This window comes from Cherax quadricarinatus, chromosome 79 (assembly GCF_038502225.1).
Source record: "Cherax quadricarinatus isolate ZL_2023a chromosome 79, ASM3850222v1, whole genome shotgun sequence".
NCBI classification, from domain to species: Eukaryota; Metazoa; Arthropoda; class Malacostraca; order Decapoda; family Parastacidae; genus Cherax; species Cherax quadricarinatus.
Genome location: NC_091370.1, coordinates 20568060 through 20580820, shown reverse-complemented (window position 1 = coordinate 20580820; position 12761 = coordinate 20568060). Strand labels below are relative to the sequence as shown.

General features: G+C 39.1%; 1 protein-coding gene across 2 annotated transcripts in view; it reads right to left on the bottom strand.

The window, feature by feature from the left end:
• LOC138855066 (glucose dehydrogenase [FAD, quinone]-like) overlaps positions 1-12761 on the bottom strand; it is a 510380-nt gene that overhangs the window by 32383 nt on the left and 465236 nt on the right. For both annotated transcript variants that reach the window (XM_070102042.1, XM_070102044.1), the window contains exons 8-9: positions 4288-4401; positions 1016-1172 (exon numbers count right to left, since the gene is read on the bottom strand). In XM_070102042.1, coding sequence (XP_069958143.1) covers positions 1016-1172; positions 4288-4401 — 271 coding nt within the window. The remainder of the gene's footprint in view (positions 1-1015; positions 1173-4287; positions 4402-12761) is intronic.

Genomic DNA, 12761 nt, shown 5'->3' with positions numbered 1-12761 from the left:
GAAGGTAATCATTGAGAAGGCATAGAGCAGTGGCTGTGACTCTAGTGCTTGCAGTTTTGCCAAGAGTCCCTGGTGTCATTTTCGGTCGAAAGCACCATCAGTGTCCCGTGACTGGTGCCACATAGTGGAGAGGTTAACAGCAGACCAGCAGCAGAGGGACCTTTTCCGAAGCCATATTGACGGTCACTAAAAAGAGGGTGTAGTCGAAAAACGCCGTCATTTGCCCTGTGATTATTGTCTTAAGTATCTTGCCATTGATTGACAGGATTGACACTGGTTTGTAGTTGCTGATTTCCGCTCTGCTCTTCTTTTTGTGAACAGGGACTACATTTGCCTCTTTTTACAGAGAAGACCATTTACTCTGTGCTAGATAGTGCTGACAGAAGCAAGATCGAGGTGCGGCTTGCTGGTATGCATATCTACTCAGCAATCTTGGGCTCAGCTTATCTGGACCCACAGTGATTGAAGAAGATACACTTCATCCTGCCTTATCGTCACTACTAACAACTTCGACACAGTTCTTGCGTCTAACCAAGGAGGTTCCCTTGCTGCATTAGGAACTTGCATCTTGGTAAGAAAGAGTTCGGCAAAGACGTCAGCTTTCTCCTGACTGCTAGTAGAGGTGGTTCCATCCTGCCGATTTAGAGGTAGAATAATTTCATCAGGTGAATAACTTTGTCGATCCTTGACCAAGGACAGCCAGGTTATGAAGCCTACGCTATCAGACACCAACAATATTTTTGTGTCAGCTTCCCATCTAGAGATGGCTCATTTTTGGACTTATTCAATTTGCCATAAGGCTTGCCTGTGCAGTTTCCTATTACAGATAGTCAGATGCCTCTTATACCTTCTCAAAGCGTTGTACTTAGCTGTAGCCAAGCCAAGACTAATCGGTAGTCCTCTCTCTCTCTCTCTCTCTCTCTCTCTCTCTCTCTCTCTCTCTCTCTCTCTCTCTCTCTCTCTCTGTCTGTCTTTCTCTCTCTCTTTACATCCTTCTGATTTGAGTTTAACTTACCGTCCCTGTTGTGGATGAACTGCCGTAAGACCTCGGGGCTGGCAGTGTCCAATGAATTGTAGGTAGATCCGTTCTTAACGGTCCAAGAAAGTGCTGAGAGGTATGGGTGGTCAATAAGGTTATTACCTACCCCAGGAACATTCGCCACCACCGGAATCTGACCAAGGAAACTTCATTATATTCACCACAAGGAGAGCTGCAAATATTCTGAGGCAAGAGGTCATGGATACTTAAGACATTGTCATGTACGATTGTAGGGAAAGTGGTTCGTGCATGGTAGTCAAGCACTACCATGCACGAAGCATGGTAGTGCTTGACTAAGGACACTCCATGAGACTGACACCACAAAGGTATAATAAACAAAATACTTCCTAAATATTAAAAATTAAACAGATATGTGTCAGTGTAATCCTGAATTAATTAATAAATTGCAATACAGTTTTTACACTAACTGAGATGTTAGTGCACCCAGCTCACACAATAAGGTCTGGGGTTCGATCCCCACTAAGGGTAAAAACATTAAGGCGTGTTTCGTTAAAACACCTGCTGTCCCTATTCACCTATCAGTAAATTGGTACCTGGTTGTTAGTCGACTGGTGTGGGTCGCATCCTGGGGACAAACGTAAAGTAATATGTCTGATATGCTCCGCATAACAAGGTGCTTTCTATATCACGTGTCACTGGTGTCACCTATGGTCGGTATACCTTGTACATGTAGAAATAAAGATTATTATTATTATTATTATTATTATTATTATTATTATTATTATTATTATTATTATTATTATTATTATTATTATTCCCACCAAGGCAGGGTGGCCCGAAAAAGAAAAACTTTCATCATTCATTATTAGAAGGGTGCTTTACACTTAAACTGCAACATTATTATTATTATCTCCATCAAGTCCGGCCTGCCGGTTTCCCTGATTATTATTATTATTATTATTCACTCCTATCAAACACGCTCATTATTATTTTACCCCCTTATTATACCCCGCCTTCCTTCCACTACAGACTGATACACTCTTGAAGTCATTCTGTTTCGCTCCATTCTCTCTACATATCCGAACCACCTCAACAACCCTTCCTCAGCCCTCTGGACAACAGTTTTGGTAATCCCGCACCTCCTCCTAACTTCCAAACTACGAATTCTCTGCATTATATTCACACCACACATTGCCCTCAGACATGACATCTCCACTGCCTCCAGCCTTCTCCTCGCTGCAACATTCATCACCCATGCTTCACACCCATATAAGAGCGTTGGTAAAACTATACTCTCATACATTCCCCTCTTTGCCTCCAAGGAAAAAAGTTCTTTGTCTCCACAGACTCCTAAGTGCACCACTCACTCTTTTTCCCTCATCAATTCTATGATTCACCTCATCTTTCATAGACCCATCCGCTGACACGTTAAATATCTGAATACGTTCACCTCCTCCATACTCTCTCCCTCCAATCTGATATTCAATCTTTCATCACCTAATCTTTTTGTTATCCTCATAACCTTACTCTTTCCTGTATTCACCTTTAATTTTCTTCTTTTGCACACCCTACCAAATTCATCCACCAATCTCTGCAGCTTCTCTTCAGAATCTCCCAAGAGCACAGTGTCATCAGCAAAGAGCAGCTGTGACAACTCCCACTTTGTGTGTGATTCTTTATCTTTTAACTCCACGCCTCTTGCCAAGACCCTCGCATTTACTTCTCTTACAACCCCATCTATAAATATATTAAACAACCACGGTGACATCACACATCCTTGTCTAAGGCCTACTTTTACTGGGAAAAAATTTCCCTCTTTCCTACATACTCTAACTTGAGCCTCACTATCCACGTAAAAACTCTTCACTGCTTTCAGTAACCTACCTCCTACACCATACACTTGCAACATCTGCCACATTGCCCCCCTATCCACCCTGTCATACGCCTTTTCCAAATCCATAAATGCCACAAAGACCTCTTTAGCCTTATCTAAATACTGTTCACTTATATGTTTCACTGTAAACACCTGGTCCACACACCCCCTACCTTTCCTAAAGCCTCCTTGTTCATCTGCTATCCTATTCTCCGTCTTACTCTTAATTCTTTCAATTATAACTCTACCATACACTTTACCAGGTATACTCAACAGACTAAACCCCCTATAATTTTTGCACTCTCTTTTGTCCCCTTTGCCTTTACACAGAGGAACTATGCATGCTCTCTGCCAATTCCTTACCCTCTTCAATACATTTATTAAATAATTGCACCAACCACTCCAAAACTATATCCCCACCTGCTTTTAACATTTCTATCTTTATCCCATCAATCCCGGCTGCCTTACCCCCTTTCATTTTACCTACTGCCTCACGAACTTCCCCCACACTCACAACTGGCTCTTCCTCACTCCTGCAAGATGTTATTCCTCCTTGCCCTATACACGAAATCACAGCTTCCCTATCTTCATCAACATTTAACAATTCCTCAAAATATTCCCTCCATCTTCTCAATACCTCTAACTCTCCATTTAATAACTCTCCTCTCCTATTTTTAACTGACAAATCCATTTGTTCTCTAGGCTTCCTTAACTTGTTAATCTCACTCCAAAACTTTTTCTTATTTTCAACAAAATTTGTTGATATTATTATTATTAATAATAATATTATTATTATTATTATTATTATTATTATTATTATTATTATTATTATTATTATTATTATTATTATTATTATTATTATTATTATTATTATTATTATTATTATTATTATTATTATTTTTATTATTATTATTATTATTAATATTATTATTATTATTATTATTATTATTATTATTATTATTATTATTATTATTATTTTTATTATTATTATTATTATTATTATTATTATTATTATTATTATTATTATTATTATTATTATTATTATTATTATTATTATTATTATTATCATTATTATTATTATTTATTATTATTATTATTATTATTATTATTATTATCATTATTATTATTATTATTATTATTATTATTATTATTATTTATTATTATTATTATTTTTATTATTATTATTATTATTATTATTATTATTATTATTATTATTATTATTATTATTATTATTATCATTATTATTATTATTATTATTATTATTATTATTATTATTATCATTATTATTATTATTATTATTATTATTATTATTATTGTTGCAATAAGTCAGTGTGGTAACACTGTTCTGGAGTTCAAGTGGTCAGGAAAATGTTATTAATGATAGAAGACACACAGAATTAATATAGGTACTTACACCGTGTTGATGAAGGTGAGTGGCAGGTCCCACCCCAGACAACATCAACACCTGTGGTGAACCAATGGCGCCAGCACACAGTATCACCTCCCTTCTGGCGAACGCTGACTTCAGCTGTGTGAGAAGGAAGGCAGACCAACTCTCATACACACGTCATATATATGTCGTGCCGAATAGGTAAAACTTGAGATTTTTGGCTTATATAGCAATGCTCTTCTTGCCGAATAAGGCAAGCGAAAATTTGTAAATGCAATAATTTCGCAAAAATCATTCTGAACCTAACGAAAAAATTATATTTCATTGTGTTTGTTTATTATTAAATTATTGTAAACTTATCTAAAATATATTTAGCTGGATTAGGCTAAATTAAATTGCGCTTATGATAAGGTTAGGTTAGTTTTATAAGGTTCTTTTCAAACAAAATTATTAATTTTTACATTACCATTAGTGAAAAAAATGTATATTTAAACATATAAAAGAAAAATTTAAATAGAACTTAATTATATATGAATTCTTGCTAATTGGCCAATTTTCTTATTCGGCAAGATAGACTGACAGAAAAACACACACACACACACCTATTTTTATTATTATTATTATTATCACACTGGCCGATTCCCACCAAGGCAGGGTGGCCCGAAAAAGAAAAACTTTCACCATCATTCACTCCATCACTGTCTTGTCAGAAGGGTGCTTTACACTACAGTTTTTAAACTGCAACATTAACACCCCTCCTTCAGAGTGCAGGCACTGTACTTCCCATCTCCAGGACTCAAGTCCGGCCTGCCGGTTTCCCTGAACCCCTTCATAAATGTTACTTTGCTCACACTCCAACAGCACGTCAAGTATTAAAAACCATTTGTCTCCATTCACTCCTATCAAACACGCTCACGCATGCCTGCTGGAAGTCCAAGCCCCTCCCACACAAAACCTCCTTTACCCCCTCTCTCCAACCTTTCCTAGGCCGACCCCTACCCCGCCTTCCTTCCACTACAGACTGATACACTCTTGAAGTCATTCTGTTTCGCTCCATTCTCTCTACATGTCCGAACCACCTCAACAACCCTTCCTCAGCCCTCTGGACAACAGTTTTGGTAATCCCGCACCTCCTCCTAACTTCCAAACTACGAATTCTCTGCATTATATTCACACCACACATTGCCCTCAGACATGACATCTCCACTGCCTCCAGCCTTCTCCTCGCTGCAACATTCATCGTTGGTAAAACTATACTCTCATACATTACCCTCTTTGCCTCCAAGGACAAAGTTCTTTGTCTCCACAGACTCCTAAGTGCACCAATCACCCTTTTCCCCTCATCAATTCTATGATTCACCTCATCTTTCAAAGACCCATCCTCTGACACATCAACTCCCAAATATCTGAATACATTCACCTCCTCCATACTCTCTCCCTCCAATCTGATATCCAATATTTCATCACCTAATCTTTTTGTTATCCTCATAACCTTACTCTGCAACTTCTCTTCAGAATCTCCCAAGAGCACAGTGTCATCAGCAAAGAGCAACTGTGACAACTCCTACTTTATGTGTGATTCTTTATCTTTTAACTCCACGCCTCTTGCCAAGACCTTCGCATTTACTTCTCTTACAACCCCATCTATAAATAAATTAAACAACCACGGGACATCACACATCCTTGTCTAAGGCCTACTTTTACTGGGAAATAATTTCCCTCTTTCCTACATACTCAAACTTGAGCCTCACTATCCTCGTAAAAATTCTTCACTGCTTTTAATAACCTACCTCCTACACCATACACCTGCAACATCTGCCACATTGCCCCCCTATCCACCCTGTCGTACGCCTTTTCCAAATCCATAAATGCCACAAAGACCTCTTTAGCCTTATCTAAATACTGTTCACTTATATGTTTCAATGTAAACACCTGGTCCACACACCCCCTACCTTTCCTAAAGCCTCCTTATTCATCTGCTATCCTATTTTCCGTCTTACTCTTAATTCTTTCAAAAATAACTCTACCATACACTTTACCAGGTATACTCAACAGACTTATCCCCCTATAATTTTTGCACTCTCTTTTGTCCCCTTTGCCTTTATACAAAGGAACTATGCATGCTCTCTGCCAATCCCTAGGTACCTTACCCTCTTCCATACATTTATTAAATAATTGCACCAACCACTCCAAAACTATATCCCCACCTGCTTTTAACATTTCTATCTTTATCCCATCAATCCCGGCTGCCTTACCCCCTTTCATTTTACCTACTGCCTCACGAACTTCCCCCACACTCACAACTGGCTCTTCCTCACTCCTACAAGATGTTACTCCTCCTTGCCCTATACACGAAATCACAGCTTCCCTAACTTTATCAACATTTAACAATTCCTCAAAATATTCCCTCCATACTTCCCAATACCTCTAACTCTCCATTTAATAACTCTCCTCTCCTATTTTTAACTGACAAATCCATTTCTTCTCTAGGCTTCCTTAACTTGTTAATCTCACTCCAAAACTTTTTCTTATTTTCAACAAAATTTGTTGATAACATCTCACCCACTCTCTCATTTGCTCTCTTTTTACATTGCTTCACCACTCTCTTAACCTCTCTCTTTTTCTCCATATACTCTTCCCTCCTTGCATCACTTCAACTTTGTAAAAACTTCTCATATGTTAACTTTTTCTCCCTTACTACTCTCTTTACATCATCATTACACCAATCGCTCCTCTTCCCTCCCGCACCCACTTTCCTGTAACCACAAACTTCTGCTGAACACTCTAACACTACATTTTTAAACCTACCCCATACTTCTTCGACCCCATTGCCTATGCTCTCATTAGCCCATCTATCCTCCAATAGCTGTTTATATCTTACCCTAACTGCCTCCTCTTTTAGTTTATAAACCTTCACCTCTCTCTTCCCTCATGCTTCTATTCTCCTTGTATCCCATCTACCTTTTACTCTCAGTGTAGCTACAACTAGAAAGTGATCTGATATATCTGTGGCCACTCTATAAACATGTACATCCTAAAGTCTACTCAACAGTCTTTTATCTACCAATACATAATCCAACAAGCTACTGTCATTTCGCCCTACATCATATCTTGTATACTTATTTATCCTCTTTTTCTTAAAAAATGTATTACCTATAACTAAACCCCTTTCTATACAAAGTTCAATCAAAGGGCTCCCATTATTATTTACACCTGGCACCCCAAACTTACCTACCACTCCCTCTCTAAAAGTTTCTCCTACTTTAGCATTCAGGTCCCCTACCACAATTACTCTCTCACTTCGTTCAAAGACTCCTATACATTCACTTAACATCTCCCAAAATCTCTCTCTCTCCTCTACATTCCTCTCTTCTCCAGGTGCATACACGCTTATTATGACCCACTTTTCGTATCCAACCTTTACTTTAATCCACACAATTCTTGAATTTACACATTCATATTCTCTTTTCTCCTTCCATAACTGATCCTTCAACATTACTGCTACCCCTTCCTTTGCTCTAACTCTCTCAGATACTCCAGATTTAATCCCATTTATTTCCCCCACCGAAACTCCCCTACCCCCTTCAGCTTTGTTTCGCTTAGGGCCAGGACATCCATCTTCTTTTCATTCATAGCATCAGCAATCATCTGTTTCTTGTCATCCGAACTACATCCACGCACATTTAAGCATCCCAGTTTCATAAAGTTTTTCTTCTTCTCTTTTTTAGTAAATGTCTACAGGAGAAGGGGTTACTAGCCCATTGCTCCTGGCATTTTAGTTGCCTCATACGACACGCATGGCTTACGGAGGAAAGGTTCTTTTCCACTTCCCAATGGACAATAGAAGAGCTATTTAGAAAAAGGAGAAAAACCTAGATGTATGTATATATATATGCATGTGCGTGTCTGTGAAGTGTGACCAAAGTGTAAGTAGGAGTAGCAAGATATCCCTGTTATCTAGCGTGTTTATGAGACAGAAAAAGAAACCAGCTAATAATTGGTCTGACTAGATTCCCTGGTTTGTGTGTTTTTATTAGTCCATACATGTAAGGTAAAGATGGATTAGTGGAAGTAAATTGTTTGACTAATTCATCTTTGCCTTTCAGTAGAAGTTTTATTGTTTTATTGAAATTGCTGTTAACGGTTTCTAGGGGATTTTTCCTAAGTGTAGAATAGGTTTCAGTATCATCTAAGAGATTATTCATTTTTTCTTGGTAATCATTTTCTTTCATAATTACTATTGCATTTACCTTACATGTATGGACTAATAAAAACACACAAACCAGGGAATCCAGTCAGACCAATTATTAGCTCCATAGGGTCAGTTTCATATAAATTATCCAAATGGCTTTTTGATATTTTGAGCCCTATTGTTGGCAAAATTTCTAACTTTAATGTTAAAAACAACATAGACTTGGTTGATAAATTAAGCTCCTTGACTGACTTAAATGATTTTAACATGGTTAGTTTTGATGTTACTTCCTTGTTTACGAAAGTTCCTGTTGATGATTTATTAAGTTTCTTATCTGAAGAACTCGTTAACTATGATTTACCATTGCCAGTTGCCAAACATTGCCAAACACGAAGACAGAAAAGCAGGTAAAGCAACATGCGTTGCTTTACGCACCCCTATACCTCCCAGTCGCACTGGGAGGCTTTCCTGATCCCATTGCTTATCCTCTAGTGACAGGTTCAGTGCCTTCTTAAAAGTTGATCTCAGGTGTGCGTCATATTCATCGAGTGTTGGGTTGTCAAAAGAGGATGCACACCTCAAGAAGTAAGTGAGTCTTGGCATAGTAAGACACCTTGTGAGGAGATACAGAGCATCATGGGCATCAGGATCGCTTATTCTCTCCTCCATTCTCATCAGGTCATTCAATTTGTCCCTGAGGACAGTATCGATGGCCTGGTGACCCAGCGGTGCCCCCAAGAGGGTACTGTTGGACGGAGTTATAGTAGAGACTTCTGGGAGGATTCTTCGCACAGCATTGATTATTTCCTGGTTCGCTGTGATGATTTCACACTTGGAGGGATTGAGGATGAGTCCCAAGTCTTCTCCCTGTGTTTTCACCAGTTGTAGGTCCCCTACCAGGGACTCTTCAGTACCTGCCAGAGTGCCATCATCCAGGTACCAGATATTGAGCTCACTGTGTAGGCTGGAATTTAGTATATATATATATATATATATATATATATATATATATATATATATATATATATATATATATATATATATATATATATATATATATATATATATATATATATATATATATATATATATATATATATATGTCGTGCCGAATATGTAAAACTGGTCAATTAGCAAGAACTCATTTAAAATTAAGTCATTTCTAAAATTTTCTCTTATACGTTTAAAGATATATTTTTTTCATTAATGTTAATGTAAAAAAAATTTAATTTTGCACCAAAAGAATCTTAGAAAACTTACCTAACCTTATTATAACAAGAACAATTTATTTTAACCTAACCCAACTAAATATATTTTAGATTTGTTTACAATAATTTAATACTAAACAAACACAGTGAAATATATTTTTTCGTTAGGTTCAGAATGATTTTGGCGAAATTATTGCATACACAAATTTTCACTTGTCCTATATGGCAAGATGAGCGTTGCTATTTAAGCCAAGATCGCAAATTCTGCCTATTCGGCACGACATATATATATGTCGTGCAATAATTTCGCAGTCAGCCGGGATTAAATAACAAAAAAGGCACAATACCGTGACTGGAACGATACATAAACATCCCGCACATAGAAGAGAGGAGCCCACAACAACGTTTCGGTCCGAATTGGACCATTTACAAAGTCACACTAACGAGAAGGATAGCAGGATGTTATATATAGGCAGGAGGTGGTGGTGGTAGTAGTAGTAGTGGAGGTGGAAGGAAGTTGTAGTGGGGAGGTAGTAAGAGTAGGAGGAGCCAGTCAGATACTAAGAAAGAACTGCAAAGGAGCTGGTGCCCACAGAGGGTAAGAGCAAGAACACCGAGGGGGATGGAACAAGTAAATAAGTAAATAAAGATGGAACAAATACACAGGGCGAAAGAAAGACAACCCAAAGGAGAAAAAGGACAAAGGAAAGGGAAAGAGGGAGAAGAAGAAAAAAGGAGGAATCAGGTTAAGTTACGGGTGTTCTGAAGTTTGGAGCATTTTACAATGTAGTGGGAGAGGAAGGCATCTACAGAGACGAAGCCACGACTAAGATTCATACTAGGAAAATTGTGTATTAGGGCGGATTCAACCAGACGGCGACTATTAAAGTTGGAAGTAGGGAAGACAGTTTTAGCAGAAGACCAGTCAATAGGATGGCTGTGATCTCTGACGTGACAGAAAAGAGCATTGTTAGTGTCGGCAAGCCTAACACTATTTTTGTGCTCTCTAAGTCTGTCAGAAAGAGATCGGCCAGTTTCTCCGAAGTATTGAAGAGAACAGGAGGAGCAAGAAATAGAGTAGACACCAGGAACATCTGTAGAGGGAGGAGAGGTATGAACGAGATTAGTGCAAAGAGTGTTAGTCTGTCGGAAAGTAAGTTTGATGTCTAAGGAATGGAAAGAATTGTTGAGATTAGTAAGACCGGAAATGTAGGGAAGGAATAGGACAGAAGAGTTCCCAGGAGTAGAGAGTTTGGGAGAGAAGAAATTACGTTTAGCACGTGAGAAGGCAGAGTCTATGAAATGGGAAGGGTAGCCAAGACGAGAAAACGAATTATAAAGAGTGGAAATTTTTGACTGAAGGAACTGAGGGTCAGAGATGCGGAGAGCATGGTCCTCCTGCCTACCAGCTCCTCTGTTACCATGTCTTCCCGGGTCATCCTCGTTTCTAATTCTTTCACAGTTTTGCCCTCTGAAACTCCTACTTCCATACCTCCTTCCTACTTCTACTTCATCTCACTCACTAGATTCTCAGTCAACAAGACCTCATAAGCCTACACTTTCTTCACGCCTATCACCTGTGAAGTTGACACTTCTACCTCGGTGCCTAGTTCTCACCCCCTTTCTGACTTCACACGAAGATGGAGGTTCACCTCCCTCGTGTAGTCCCTTCTTCTTCTCTTCCCATCCCCCCCAGTCTTTTTCCCTAGTTACATTCCAACCTCCTTCCTCTCCTATTCCACTACAAGACTCTTCTGTCCCCGCCAGTGCATCTCTCCAGATTCATACTCCCCGCCCCTCTCAGATCTCTTTGGTTCCCTCCATAGTCATCCCGATCTCTACTTACTCTACCTCACCTGTCTCTGAAATCATAGTATCGGCATCTTCCTTATCCGCTGAGACACTTGACGCTATCTCCAACTATATTGCAGAGACGAAACCCTCGATGGACACCGACGTGCCTCCTTCTACCCCTTCTACCCTCACAACAGTCTTTTCTTTCACAGCATTCTGATTCCTCGTTGCTTACATGCTTACCGTTGCCCCCACACGTTGACTTCACTGTCCCTAATATCCCATAGACTTAATCGCTTCTTATTGTTGGTATACCTGTCTTTGTAAATAATGTCTTATTTGCAGTTTAATATTGTTGGCCTCAGGGGAAATCAGGGAGACCACCAAGTGTTGCTCTCCCAGTTTTCCCCAATATGTGCCGGGTTACAAGAGCCCAAAATTCGTTCAGCTGTTATTCGTCTCATATCTGGCTATGTGCTGTTACAGTCTTCTGATCCCTTCCTTGATGAATCATTTAATGAGAGCACGCTTCTTGTGCATGTTGGTATGCTGTATCAACAAGTTTTTGTTCGTTCTCTGCTGCATGACACTGCAGCTCGTATTTATTTACACAGATGGTATACAGTTTGATATCTGTATCTTTCTTCCTCCCGTGCATTCTGTATCTCTGATATTTCATTTTTATCTCTTCTCTACCGCCGCCCTTCTTGTTGTTAGGTGGTTTAACGCTCACCGTCACCTGTGTGGAAGGTCCCACTGTGACTCTCGTGATGATCAGTTGGAAACTCTTCTTGTTTCTCATCCTCTTCATGTTTTAAATACAGGTGTTCCTACCCATTTTGACTCTCGCACCCATTCTCTCTCTTACATTGATCATTCTGTCTGTTCCTCGTCAATCGCACTTAATTACGCTTGGTCTCTTCTCCCGGATTTACATAACAGTGATCGCTTTCCTATTTTTCTTACTTCTATTACGTATTTCCCACCGCCTCGTAGCCCTCGTTGGCAACTGCACGAGCGAACTGGGACTTATACTCTCATCTTACCACCTTTTGTGAGGATCCTCTTTCGTCCTCTTATGATGGACTGGTACACCAGTTTTCAACCTTAGTTTTAACTGAGGCATCACGATCTGTTATTCAAACTTCAGGCAGGCATTCTCAGACATGCGTGCCTTGGTGGTCTCCTGCGTGTGCCCGTGAAGTGCGTTTGAAACGTGCTGCGTGGGTCCGTTATCGATATAATCGGACCTCAGAGCGTCTTTTAGATTTTAAGTGGGCAAGGGCAGTTGCTCGCCGCATCAT